We start from the raw sequence: 14,643 nt of genomic DNA, 5'->3' as shown, positions 1-14,643 counted from the left end.
CCTTTCTAATCTTTGTTGCTTTTGGTCTTTCTTTCCCACTCAAAGAGTCCCCTTTAATATTTCTTGCAGGGCTACTTTAGTGGTCACAAACTCTTAATTTTTGTTTGTCTAGGAAACTCTTTTATCTTTCCTTCTTTTCTGATTGATTGCCTTGCTCGATAGAGTATTCTTGGCTGAAGATTTTTCCCATTCAGCACATTGAGTGTATCATTCCACTCCCTTCTAGCCTGCCAAGTTTCTGTAGAGAGATCTGCTGCTAACCTTATTTGTCATCTCTTGTAAGTTAGGGACTTCTTTTGTCTTCTGCTTTTAGGATTTTTTTCCTTACCTCTGTATTTTGCAAATTAATGATATATTTTGGTGTTGGCCTGTTTCTGTTGATTTTGATGGGAGTTTTCTGTGCCTCCTGGATTTGGAAGTCTATTTCCTTCCCCAGATTAGGGATGCTATAATTTCCTCAAATAAATTTTCTGTCCCCTTTTCTCTCTCTTCTTCTGGGTGTCCTATGATATGAATGTTAACTACACTTCATTAAGCCACCGAGTTCCCTAAGTCTACATTCATGGTCCAAGATTTTTCTTTCCTTCTTTTGATTAGATTCATTATTTCCATAATTTTATCTTATATGTTGTTCATTCCTCTGCTTCTTCCATCCTTGTGGTCATTACAACCAGTTGGTTTCGAATCTTGGTTATTTCACTTTTCATTTTGGCCTTATCAGTTTTAAGCTCTTTTATCGCTGTGGTAAGTGTCTCCCTGATGTCTTCTATGCTTTTCCCAAGCCCAGCTAGTATCCTTATGATTGTTGTTTTAAATTCTGGGGCGCCTGGGTGGCGCAGTCGGTTAAGCGTCCAACTTCAGCCAGGTCACGATCTCGCGGTCCGTGAGTTCGAGCCCCGCGTCGGGCTCTGGGCTGATGGCTCAGAGCCTGGAGCCTGTTTCCCATTCTGTGTCTCCCTCTCTCTCTGGCCCTCCCCCGTTCATGCTCTGTCTCTCTCTCTGTCCCAAAAATAAATAAACGTTGAAAAAAAAAATTTTTAAATTCTGGATCAGGCGTATTACTTACATCTGTTTTGATTAGATCCCTGGCCATGACTTTTTCTTATTCTTTCTTTTGGGGTGAATTCCTTTGTCTTGGCATTTTGTCTAGGTTTCTGTCTTCTTCTGTGTGTTAGGAAAGCCTGTTATGTTCCCTGCTTCTGAGGTTAATGGCTCTATGAATAAGAAATCATAGAACATCCAGGGCCTGACGCTTCAGGAAGTGTCTCTGGTGTATGCTACATGTGCTCTGCTGCCGCGTTATGACTGTTGTATCCCGTCCGTTAGTCTTCTGTAGAGTTGCTCCTTGCCTGCAGTGGGGAGTGTTTGGACCTTGGCCAGAGCGTGGCGAGTTCTATCTACATGTGCTTTGGTCTGCTTGGTAACAGACCTGATGCTTTTTCCACTAGAGCTGAAGCCTTGCAGATCTTTATGGTCAGTAGATGTGGTTTGTGCAGGGTTTTGTGCCGGTCTTCTGGGGGAGGAGCCTGCTGCATCAGTTCTCAGGGATGTTTGCCTGAGAAAAGCAGTACCAGCACAACGAAGGGTGGCGGGGCTTAGTGAAAGTAATTTCAGCAGCGGATGTTGGCACTGTGCTGTTGACTGAAGTTAGTCTATGCTGAGGGATGGGAGAGGGAAATGGCACCAACCAGCTCCTTTGTCCCCAGAGAGGGGTTTATGCTCACTGCTGTCAGGGAAGCCCTCCCAGAGGAGCTAATAATTTCCCCTCATGTGTCCTAGGTGTTTTTCAGATTGCTGTTTTCACAATATGTCTGGATTGTTTGCCTGCCTGGAGCAGTGCAGTGCACTTTGGACTCTATCCCAGCCAGGCCCACTGAGTTTAAAACTCTGAACTTTAGGGACCCAGGTATGGCGGGGGGTGGGGGGGGACCTGTGCCGGTCTTCCTGGGGAGGGTCTTGCTGCACTGGGATTGATGCAGGTTTGACCCAGAAGGGCAGGGGCCAAGTGCGCTAAAGAACCAGTGCCTAGGTTGGCTGCCCTCAGTGGGTGTCTCTGTGTCTATGCTCAGGGGGCAGGGGTGGGAAATGGCGTTCCCTGGCTCCTTTGTCCCTGGAGAGGAAACTCCACCTCTCTCAGATGTGCTCCAAGAATGGAGAACTGTCTCTGCCAGTGCATCTCAGGCAATCCACGCGTCACATGTCTGCCCCTGGGTTACCTGCCTATCTCCTCTTACAGGAGCACTGCAGCGCTCTCAGGGCTCTAGACCAGCTGTGCCACAGACCTCTAATACTTCAGTCTTTGAGCCACTGGGTGCAAAAACTCATGAAAATCAGCCTCTCTCCTTTTCCCAGTCAGTAGCTTTGGAGAAGTGTTTTCCTTATGCTACCCCCTATTGTGCTTCTCTCTCTCTCTCTCTCTCTCTCTCTCTCTCTCTCTTCTCCACAACCAGGGCTCCCTCCCCTCTGCAGCACTTTTCTTCCCCAGACCATAGCTCCGTGCCTCCTACCTTCCATGATGTGGCCCCTTCTCTCCCTTTAGTTGTGCAGTTTGTTCTGTCAGTCCTCAAATGGATTTTTTAGGTATTCAGAATGATTTGATGGTTATCTAGGTATGTTCCAGTGATGAGGGAAGCCTAGGGTCCTCCTAGTATTCTACCATCTTAGCTCCTCCCCTAGAATATTTTTATCCTCCCAGAAAGAAACCTCTTACCCATTAGTAGTCTCCCTGTCCATACTCCCCACCCCCAGCACCCCGCACCCCATTCTGTTTCTACGGATTTGCCTATCCTGGACATTACGTATAAATGAAGTCCTACAATATGGGATCTTTTGTGTCTGCTTTTTTCATTTTGTATAATGTTTCCAAGGTTTATCCGTGTTGTTGTGTAAAGTGGTACTTTATTTATTTTTATGGCTGAATATTTTATTGTATGTCGAGGTTACTGGGTCACTAGGTTCTTGGCCTGGATGCAGCAATGAATTAGAGACCTGAGACCAGAATAGGGAGATAGAGTTTATCAAGTAGATAAGTATAGTATACTTTTAAGAGTGAAAGCAGGCCCCTGCCGGAGTAAGAATGGCAACGGACCTGAGAAGCTCTAGCTACAGCCTTATAAGCCTGCTTTGTTTACATATAAATTTGGCTTTGACTGGCATTTTTGATTGTCGGCTGCTGATTGTGTAACATTTTGGCTTCTGTGCGTTGTGCCTACTTATGATGCATTCTGTTATAATTGTATTTATTTATGTGCTGCATATTCAAGAGTTTTAATGGGCTTTGCTGTGACTTGAAGGTAACCTAAGGTGACAGGGGATAGCACAAGGCAACCTTTTGTGTGCTTGCTCACTTCTTAGAAGTCCCTTTGTGCCTTTTGAGCCAACTCTGTGGCTAAGCCTTTCCTGCTCTGTTAGCCCTTAGAGGTGGCTCTGAAGGTGTGGCTGTTAACCTTTGGGGGTGCCTCCGAGGGTGTGGCCAGCACCAGTTTATCCCTCCTGGCTGATACCTCCTAACTAACGGACTAACATTTATACCACATTTTGTTTACAGTTCATAAGTTGATGGACGTTTGGGCTGTTTCCACTCATTGTTTCTTATGAATAACGCTGCTATGAACACTCATGAACAAATTTTTTTTTGAACACTTGTTTCAGCTTTCTTCATTCTATACGTAGGCCCCAAGGACACAGCTGAGGGTGGGAAAGAGGAGGGAGCAGGCAGAGATTCTCAGAGGAGCCGGGGAACGTCACATCATTTACTGTGCTTGGGAGAGATTCGCAGCTGCTGCTTTCGGTTTCTTGTGGCTGATGCCTGTGTCGCCTCCCCTGCAGCATCCCTGCGCCTGGTCAGCTAGGGACCCAGTCCTGCCATTGCCTCGGGAGGGATTGGGCTCTGGGCTCGATGGGGGAGCCTGGGATGCAAAGGCCGGAGGATCCCATTGCCCCACCCCGCACCCAGAGTTCCTCCAGAGCTGAAATGTGGATCTGACCCATTTGCCACCCCTGACTGTTTCTGGACATCCAACACAATCCCCAGCATCCACAGCTGTGCAGCTGGATTGGGGACCCTCACCCTCTAGGGGAAGTTGACAGTAAGCTAGCATAGCTCACTGGATGTGAGGCACCCACAGCCATTGTGGTTTTAATTAGCATTTGCCTAGTGGCTAATTATGTGGGACACATTTGCATGTGCTTATTGACTATTTGTATACATTCTTTGGAGAAGTGTCTTTTCAAATCCTGTGCCCCTTTACTAATTGGATTATTCACCTTTTTATTAATGAGTTGTGGGTGTTTTTTTTCTATATTCCAGATAAAAGTACTCTATGAGATATATGCTTTGCAAATGTTAGCTGTTGTTTTTCTTTATAGATGAACTGTATCGGGTTGAGCAAATTCCTTTCTGTTCCTAGATTGTTGAGAGTTCTTATCAGGAACGGATGTTGAGTTCTGTCAAATGCTTTTTCTACAACTACTGAGATGATAACATCCTTTTTCTTTCACAGTATTGTGACTTAATGGTGGTTGATTTTCAGATATTAACTCAAACGTAGACTTCTGGGATAAACCCTCTTGGTCATCATAGATTTTGTTGTTGTTTTGATATTGTTGAACTCAGTTTGCTAAAATTTTGTTTAGACTTTTTACATCTATGTTCATGGGGATATTGGTCTTTAGTTTTCTTTTCTTTTAATATCTTTTGCCTGGCTTTAGTGTCATGGTAATATTGACCTTAAGAAATAGGTTAGGAAGTATTCCCTGCTCCTCACTTTTTGTGAAAATTTTGTGTAGAATTGATCTTATTTCCTTTTAAAACATTTGGTCAGATTCTTTAATGAACCCAGCTGGGCCAAAAGTTTTCTTTGTGGAAAGGATTTTAACTACAATTCTAATTTCTTTAATAGATACAAGGCTATGCTGGTTTTCTGTTTCTTCTTGCATGAGCTTTTGGTATACTGTGTGTCAAGGAATTTGTCTATTTCATGTAGTTTGTCAAACTTATTATTATAAAGTTGTTTATAATGTCCCCTTATTATCAGTTTAGTATTTGTAATATCTCTTCTGATGTTACTTCTCTTATTACTGATGTAGGTAATTTGTGTATTTTCTTTTTTCTGATTAACCTAGCTAGAAGCTTATGAATTTTTAAAAATTTTCTCAGTGAACTAACATTTGGTTTCACTGATTTTTTTTTTTTTGTCTATTATTTTCTGGTTTTTATTTTATTGCTTTCCTCTCTCAACTTCATATGTTCTTTCTTTCTTCTTGCCATCGGCTTAATTTGTTTGTTCTTTTTCTAGTTCTAAGGTGGAAGCTGAGGTCATTGATTTGAAACCTTTTTTTCTTTTCTAACATTTCAGTGATTATTTGAATAAATAAACAAAACATTGGGAAGGCAGCAAGTGCTATTGTGAAAATGGAGATAAGAAGATAGTTTTTGAGAATGCTTCTGATAAATGGGATTATTACCAGTAGTGTTTGGTGAATGGTTTATGGGAATAAGGAAGAAAGAGAAGACTATTAGGATTCCGAGGTTTATATTGAGAGAAATTGAATAGTGTATTACTGACGTAGGTACAGAATATAAAAGGACAGTTTAACTTAGTGATGATGTAATTCGGTTGTGGACAGATTGATTTTGATCTGCCTGTTAGACATCCATTTGGCTGTATCATGTTCATATTTGTATCTGGAGCTCAATAGAGAGGTCATGGCAGGAAATAAAGATTTGAAAGTCATCAGGGTGGAGGATATAGTTATTACTGTTTGGGAATAGGGGCCTAGTCTTGCCAAGGCCCCCCACGTTTGAAGAAACAGTGGATTTAGAAAAAAATGTAATGTTTCTAGACTTGTAAGATACTGTGCTCACCAAGTGTATAGTTATGGACCAGATGGGTCCTGTCGATGGTCTGTTTGCCGCCCACACTATCCATTACTAGCTTACTTTCCTGAGATGAATGTGTGTCCCAGCTGAAGCAGTGGACTGCCCTGTTTCTTCAGAAATAGCTACCAAATTTATTTAGTTAACCCTTGCAATTTTGATAAGGCTTTGAGAATACCAAAGAGAAGATATAGTACAAAAGAGAAGAGAGTGAAGACAGAACTCTTGAAAACATCAAGAATGCTAGAAGAGGGACAACCTGGCTGGCTGAGTTGGTAGAGCATGTGACTCTTGATCTTGGGGTGGTGAGTTTGAGCCCCACGTCGGGAGTAGAGATTACTTACAAAAAGGAAAGAAGTTAGAAGAGGATCAGCCAAGGCTAATGAAACCTAATGCAAAGCTGCCTTAAGGTCAAATGAGATGTGATGTGCTTACAAGCGGAGGCAGTTGCTACTTCTCAAATTCTAGACCACTGAACTAAGAAGCAACAAAGATCACTAGCAGCTGGAAAGAAGTAACAGTAAGACAAAAAAAAAGTACTGAATCATTTCATATATTAGAGACCGTGGAACCTCAGAACTGGTAGAATGAACGAGAGAGGCCAATTTTGTACAGGACCGAAGAGTTTACACTCTTCAGTTTGTTTCTTACACGGTCCTTTCTTCAGGTTGCAGAAACTGAGTCTCTGGGTAGTTTTTAGTACCTTTAGTACTTCGTATTGCATGGCCCTTAGATTTCCTGACTGGAAATGGAGTGCTCTTTCTACTCCAGCACAAGAGCTTAGGGAACTTCTAGCATGGCTGTCTCACTTTAAAATACTCGCTTATTTATGTGGATCAGATCAACCTCAGATCAAAACAGAGACCGTAAAATAGAATCCCATACCCTAAAAGTCTATCAAAAGAGCCATTTTAGAATTAGAATTTGTACAATGAGATGCCACCTGACTGCTGTTAGAATGGCTGTTGTCCAAAAGACAAAATGTTGATGAGGACGTGGAAAAAAGAGAACCCTTGCGTCAGGTTGATGGGAAGGTAAATTGGTGCAGCCACTGTGGCCAACAGTATGCGGGATCCTCAAAAATTAAAAATAGAAATACCATATGATCCAGCAATTCTACTTCTGAGTGTTTATCCAAAGAAAACAAACATACCAATTCAAGGGGATATTCACACCCCTGTGTTCATTGTGGCATTATTTACGATAGCCAGGATATGGAAGCAACCGAAGAGACCGTTGGTGGATGAATGGACACAGATGTGGTATACATACAGCGGAATACTACTCAGCCATAAAAAAGAACGAAATCTTGCCATTTGTGACTTGGATGGTCTTTGAGGGAATTATGCTAAACAAAATTAAGTCAGACAGAGAACGACAAATCCTGTATGTTTCCACTTACATGTAGACTCTAAAAAAAACCCAAGTGGACAAACAAAATAAAATGCACATTATAGATACAGAGAAGAGAATGCTGTTCAAATCATTATGTTTTACACTTGAAACTAATATAATGTTACATGGCAATTACACCTCAAGAAGAGAATAAAAAGTTTAGAATTTAATTAAAATTGTGTACTTTCTACTTGAAGTTTTACAGGACACATGTTTTAAAAATCCAGTTCTGACTTGTTCAGGCTTTACTGCACTATTAAAAAACAGATGTTCTGATATCATTTATTTTGTTTTTCAGGAAAGACTCTGTTTGCCTCATCATATTCTGGAAGAGAGAGGTCTTGTGAAAGTTGGTGTCACAGTGCAGGCTCTTCTTGAATTACCTACAACCAAGGCATCTCAGCTTTCTACGGCTTGATGTAACATTTCAAAATTTTAAGTGTATAGTTTCATTTATTTGAAGTGATTTAAAAAATCTCAAATTCGTGATAAGAATGTCTAATCAAAATTAATAATTTTATTAGGTCAATCCATAGCTTAAAAAAAATCATGTTAAAACATCAAAGTTAAATTTCAAATTGCCCAAACTTCTTTTGGGGAAAAAACTGGATTAACTTAATAAGAGTTTTTGATAAATTCAAATTCTCTTTTTACTGAGTCAGTTGATAACCTTCATTATTTTTCAAAAACCAGATTGATACTAAATTTAAGATGTGGTTTCAATTTAATAATCACATTAGGTTTACTTTTTTATATCAGAGCATACTAGTAAACACCTGGATGAGGTAATCATTTTTTTACCGATTTAAAACTATTCTATATTTGAGTTATTTAATACACTTCTAATTCTAGTTTATACACAGTTTCTTCAATCTTTGGTCTTAGTTTTCTAGAAAAAAATGAGTAGAAAATGCAGAACTCTGGCTTTATATTAAATTCTTTTAGTATTATAGGTTAGTGCCAAAATATTTTCAGTTGTACTGTAGACTGTTTACATGTGAAGTGCCTGTGTAATTGATGACTCTTACATAGTCTTAAGCATTTTTGCAATTTCTTTTTATGTATTAATGGAATCAATGGAACTTTAAAATATTTTAGTAGATTTTGTAAGGTCAGTTATATGTGAGGATTTAAATGTGCCTCACACGGTGACATTTGTGGTTTTTTATTTAGTCCATTGCAGTTTTCCTTAAATTGGTTATGTCATGTTGTCAAAAAAAAAAAAAAACAATGTTAATATGCTTAATTTATGCTATTTAATTTTGCAAAACTTAATCATCTTTTAATATGTATTATTTGAAGAGTATTTTATTTCTGTATTGAAAATGTTACACAAAGCAGTAAGGTTTTTGAGAAGTAGCCAAGTACTCATTATCAAGGACACTTTGATAAAACTGCCAAAGTTTGGATCTGTGTCTGGACTTTCAGTCGGCATGCTGCCATTAGCTGGGTTGTTTTTTTTTTTTTCAGATTCATAGAGCAGCGATTGAAGAATAGGTGTGTATTTGGAATCTGGCCATTTGTGGATCCTGTAAATCTTAGGATCCTCAATGAACATGATGTTGAATTAAACACAGACCATTCTATAAATATTTTCCTAAGTATGCTATGTTACCTAAAGTCCTTGTTTAGTTTGGAGCTGGATAAATTTACGTTGGTAGGAGTGCAGGAATTTTTCAAAAACATTACTGTAATAACTCAGTTTGCTATAGAAGAACCTTAGTATAATTACTTTTGTAGTAGCCAAGCAAGTACCATATCTTAAATATGTGATTATTTGCACTTGTTACCTCTTAATATGGATGCAACTTATTAAAAGTGTTGGCCTGGGTATTTCAAAGGGTATATATAAAAGGTAAAAACTAGTGTGCCAAATGGTATAATAAGGGTTGGTTTAGAAACAACTCTACTTTTATTGATCAGTTGGCAATGAAGCCATATAATTACATTTTGGCATTAGAATACACATGTGTTCTTTACATTCCCCAAGTGTGAAATTGGAGCTTTTAAAGAACTAAAGCTTCTTATAACTGTAAGGTTTAAAATTAAATTATTAGTAATTTATTACTTTAAATATTTCAGCTAATTAGTTACTATTTTTCAGTTGGATTTAAAAAAAAACTTCATTGGCATAATCAATCTCGCTAGTGAAAACTTGGGTAATAAAGGTAAGAAATGGCAAATAAAGATCTCAAGTTGTTAGTTTTTATTGTACAGATCTGACAGCGTTACAAATCAAGTGACCATTAAGAGCTACAGCAATCATTCATACTGCTTTCATAGTTCCCATGCGGTAGGATTCCTCTTCTCAGTCAGTCTAGATGTTAATTGTTTTACAGGTATTTTCCTGTTTCTCATTGAAATTATAGGCCATTTCCTTATTGCATTTCACTTACTTGTCAGTTATTGCTTTAAAGGGAAAATACACCAGAACCTCACTTACAGCATTCTTCGCCGCAAAGCATGATTCCATTTAAGATGGGTCCATCTGAGGTTCACATCATGTCAGTCTATTTACTCTAGTGCCAAAAGGCAACACCACCTCTAAGTCAGTTTCTCAGCATAGTCCCCAAGGACACATTTTATCAAGGCTCTGATGTATTTCTTTTAGTAGTTTTTAAAATAAGTGTAAATTTTATTCTAAATGGTTTTTATGGTTATTTTATATTTACTTCATCACTTATTGAATTAAGAATGATTATAATTATTTGAATTGGATTTGTGATTTGAAGGGGTTAAATAAGTCAAGCAAATATTTTATTAGGCCCTAAAAAATGTAGTAGATAGCTACTTCTGCTAAATCTTATTACTGTATGGCACAAGAAAGAAGTGATGTTGGATATGTTAGAATTGAAATAAGGAGTAAAAATGCATTACCATTTGTTTAATAATTATCTTTACAGAATGCTAGTTTATCGACTTTTCTAAGTGAATTTTTTGAAGAATTCAGAAATCTTTGTATTGGTCACAGATCTATCATAATTGATTTTCTGATGCATTTAAAAATAAATGGAACACTAAATGTATATTACCGATGCAAACTGTGGATAAAGTTGAATGAAAAAATTAAAGTCTGAGATTTCTTTTCTCTCTCTTTACTTCTTCTCCCAACATCACAGCATCCATCTTTCCTAGGTATTTGATAGCTTGTGTCTGTATTCTCTACTATGGAAAAATAGACTTCAAGAGGATATTTCATGTAAGTTGCTTAAGAGTTCAGATTCTCTTTACAGTTCCTAAGATACCGTCACAAAATAAATCACCTTTATATAAGTTAGACTCTTTAGATACATAAATGTCAGATAAACTTTTACGTAAAATAAAAGATAGGATAGGTGGTTATTTATATTGTAGAATTTAGTGTGAGGTATATGATTGAATTACCCTTAAGCAATTTGATTAAAAAAATCTTTCATTTTCAAGTAATTCCAGTTTTTAAAAGCTCCACCTATTTCATTAAAATGACTGTCATTTATTCATAATTATTACTCATCCTACTAGTGGAAGCTTATTCAGGTAAATATTATTATTAAAGGTGATATTGCCCCTGTAACTATAAAGCTACCCTAAAGTCTGAGATTTAAAGATGTGCTTAAGAAGTAAGTAAACAGTGGGGTGCCTGAGTGGCTCAGTCGGTTAAGTGGCCGACTTCGGCTCGGGTCATGATCTCACAGTTTGTGAGTTCGAGCCCCTCGTCGGGCTCTGTGCCGACAGCTCAGAGCCTGAAGCCTGCTTTGGATTCTGTGTCTCCTCCTCTCTCTGCCCCTCCCCAACTTGTGCTTTGTCTCTCTCTATCAAAAATAAATAAATGTAAAAAAAAGTTTTTTTGGAAAAGAAGTAAACATTGAGCATAAGTTGTTAAAAAAGTATCCTAACTTTATCACAGAATTTTGAATTGTCTTTATTTGCTTTAATAAATATTGATGTTATACATAGAGTGGTTCTAAGGTTCTCAGGAACCTGTCTCAGCATCCAGAGTGCTCTAACAGACTGGGTGCCCTTTGATACATTAATGTATATTAAGTTAATTTGGAAATGCCTAGATGTCTTCTCTTCCTTAAGGCGTAGTCTTTTTTATTTCTGCATTTTAAAACATGAAAAAAATCCCTGTGCTTATGGTGTTAAAATAGCTTAGATTTTCCACAGAAAGAGGGAGAGAGTGTGTGTGTGAGTGTGTGTGTGTGTGTGTGTGTGTGTGTGCACGCACGCACGCACGTGTTAAGCAAGGCTTCGTCTATTGTAGCCAAGGAGAGTCTTACTGCATTGGAAAATCAGAGTTTTTACAAGCTGTGAGAATTCTGACATCAGTAGTTTAGGATGGGAAGTTGCTGACTGAATCATTTGAAAGTTACCACAATTTGTAAAAGAGAAGATTCTTTAAAATTCTTTAAATTTTTTCTTTTAAAAAATTTTGAAGAAGCTATTGCAGCCTATTTTCTTTGATTCTTAAATACATAATATTATCCTGCCACTTGAAGATTAAGGAAAGTTAATCATTTTTACTGTATGCCATTAATATTCATCAAGGGTCTACCTAAATAGGCAAAAAATATATTAGGTATGTACATATGTAAATATATAAATAGAAATAGATTTTTCAGATAGCAAATTGAATTTTCTAGAACTTTTTCAGATACCTCAGTCACTTCTAATGCAAAGAAATAACAAGTAATGCTGTATAATTTATGAAGTAATAATATTATTCTATAGGACAGTGATTCTGAAACTTTAATATGCATGTGGAGCACCTAGTGACCTTATTAACCAAATACCAGTTGATTCAACAGTTCAGGGGTGGGCTTTCAGATTTTCCATTTCTTTTTTTTTTTTTTTTTTTTAATTTTTTTTTTCAACGTTTATTTATTTTTGGGACAGAGAGAGACAGAGCATGAACAGGGGAGGGGCAGAGAGAGAGGGAGACACAGAATCGGAAACAGGCTCCAGGCTCTGAGCCATCAGCCCAGAGCCTGACGCGGGGCTCGAACTCCCAGACCGCGAGATCGTGACCTGGCTGAAGTCGGACGCTTAACCGACTGCGCCACCCAGGCGCCCCCAGATTTTCCATTTCTAACAAGCTCCCAAGTGATGCAGATCTTGCTGGTTGAGTAATCAGTTTTAGTAATAAGGCTTTGTGGTCGTTCAAACTTTATGTCAGTATCAGTTTATTATACAATAGTAGTTCGATATTTTAAGTGATGATTCAAGGTCTTGGTAACAGGTACTTAGCATTTTTTAATAGGTCTCTATTCTGAAATGTGTTCTACTTTATTAAGAACTTTTGGATTTTCTTTTATGGTTTTATTTAATTATTTTCTTAAGTTTTTATATTAATTTCAGCTAGTTAACATACAGTGTTGTATTAGTTTCGGGTGAACAATATAGTGTTTGAACACTTCCATACATCACCTGGTACTCATCAGGACAGGTGCATTCCTTAGTCCCCATTGCCTATTTAACCCATTCCCCACCAACGCTTTCCCCTTCTTTTATGGTTTTAAAAGGTGTGCTTAGGGCGCCTTGGTGGCTCAGTGGAGTAAGCCTCCAACTCTTGATCTCGGCTCAGGTCATGATCTCTCAGTTCATGAGATTGAGCTCTGTGCTGACAGTGCAGAGCCTCCTTGGGATTCTCTGTCTCCCTCTGTCTCTGTCTCTCTCAAAATAAATTTTAAAAACTTAAAAAAAAAAAAGAGATGTTCTTGATGCTCTGATTAATACTATTTTTTAAATTTTCTTTTAAAATCTATTTTAAGCACACATGACCATGTGATTTTAGTCACATGAAGAATAATATAAGTATTTATAAAACTCAAGTTCATATAATGTTAAATTAGCAAATATTAACGCAAAGCATGTTCCTCTTTTGGAATGCTTAGAAAGAAAACTACACTTACTTTTCATGGTGTTCATGTTAGTCCATTCTCCTCTTGCTAGGCAGAAATTCTTGGTTTCAAGTTCAAAGCATACTTACTCTTTCAGGCTACCATGATGAATACAAAATTTGGGCCCCATACAAATACATACTTAATTTTAAATATTTATAATTTTTTAATGCTTATTTATTTTTGAGAGAGAAAGAGAGAGAGAGCGCGCGCGTGCGCTCAAGTGGGGGAGGGGGCGGAGAGAGAGGAAGACGCAGAATCCGAAGCAGGCTCCAGGCCCTGAGCTGTCAGCACAGAGCCCCACGCGGGGCTCAAACTCACAAACTGTGAACTCATGACCTGAGCTGAAATCAGACGCTTAACCGACTGAGCCACCCAGGCGCCCCAATTTACGGTTTTTTAATTAGAGTTCACACTTTCAGTTACAGATTACATCCCTTGTGAACAAATGGAAAAAGGTATTTATTTATTTCATTCCTTTTTTAAAGATGTTTATTTATTTATTTATTTTTAGAGACAGAGAATGAGAGCATGAGCAGGAGAGGGGCAGAGAGAGGGAGGGAGAAAGAATCCCAAGCAGGCTCCATGCTGTCAGTGTGGAGCCCAACGTGGGGCTTGATCTCACAACTGTGAGATCATGACCTGAGCTGAGATCAAGAGTTGGTGGCTTAACCGACTGAGCCACGCAGGTGCCTCTATTTCATTCCTTTTTTTTATGGTAAAGTAAGTTATATTGACTTAAAACATTTGGAATCATTTCACTTATTTTAGTGCCTCCCAAAGCATGTGGTAAATTGTCCATTAAAAATCAAATTAAAATACAAGTTAGCCTGAATTACCAAGGGCAGCTGAATGACTTCTGGGGCAAGATGACTCATTTACTCTGATGAAAATATGGGAAGGTTAATAATTAAATATAAAAAGGGAGAGCAGAATCATGTGAAACATTGTACTAGATGCTTTTTTATTAATTGAATTACAAATAATGAAATCCATATACTTTTACTGAAGTTTGTCTCTTATTCATAATCTTTAAAATTAAGATTGAGGGGCACCTGGGTGGCTCAGTCGGTTAAGCGGCCGACTTCGGCTCAGGTCATGATCTCGCGGTCCGTGAGTTCGAGCCCCGCGTCGGGCTCTGTGCTGACCGCTCAGAGCCTGGCACTTGTTTCGGATTCTGTGTCTCTCTCTCTCTCTCTGACCCTCCTCCATTCATGCTCTGTCTCTGTCTCAAAAATAAATAAACGTTAAAAAAATTTTTTTCAAATAATAAAATTAAGATTGATTTAGTGTTAGAAATTAGTGTTATGGTGTAACCTAAATTATAAAATCGTACTTAATTGCATATAATCATGCTTATTAGTGAAGAAACAACATCTATGCTGTATACATTTTTTTAAATAAAATGTACAAATATACCAAATGTACAAATGTACCGATATACAAAGTACTGGTATAATTTCTTGTTATTGTGTGCCACCAAAATTTCCA

The 14,643-nt window shown here is 38.2% G+C and overlaps 1 protein-coding gene across 2 annotated transcripts in view; it reads left to right on the top strand.

Annotated features, from left to right (window-relative positions):
• LRCH2 (leucine rich repeats and calponin homology domain containing 2) overlaps nucleotides 1–7,691 on the top strand; it is a 97,219-nt gene extending 89,528 nt beyond the window's left edge. For both annotated transcript variants that reach the window (XM_047082054.1, XM_047082053.1), the window contains one exon: nucleotides 7,572–7,691. In XM_047082054.1, coding sequence (XP_046938010.1) covers nucleotides 7,572–7,691 — 120 coding nt within the window. The remainder of the gene's footprint in view (nucleotides 1–7,571) is intronic.
• The last annotated feature ends 6,952 nt before the right edge of the window (nucleotides 7,692–14,643 follow it).

Source organism: Lynx rufus, unplaced genomic scaffold (genome assembly GCF_022079265.1).
Source record: "Lynx rufus isolate CCGP_SWC_20201006 ecotype Redwood Valley unplaced genomic scaffold, mLynRuf1.p SCAF_19, whole genome shotgun sequence".
Classification (NCBI taxonomy): domain Eukaryota; kingdom Metazoa; phylum Chordata; class Mammalia; order Carnivora; family Felidae; genus Lynx; species Lynx rufus.
Note: the sequence above shows the minus strand (reverse complement) of the source record. Positions and strands in the feature narration are given on the sequence as shown.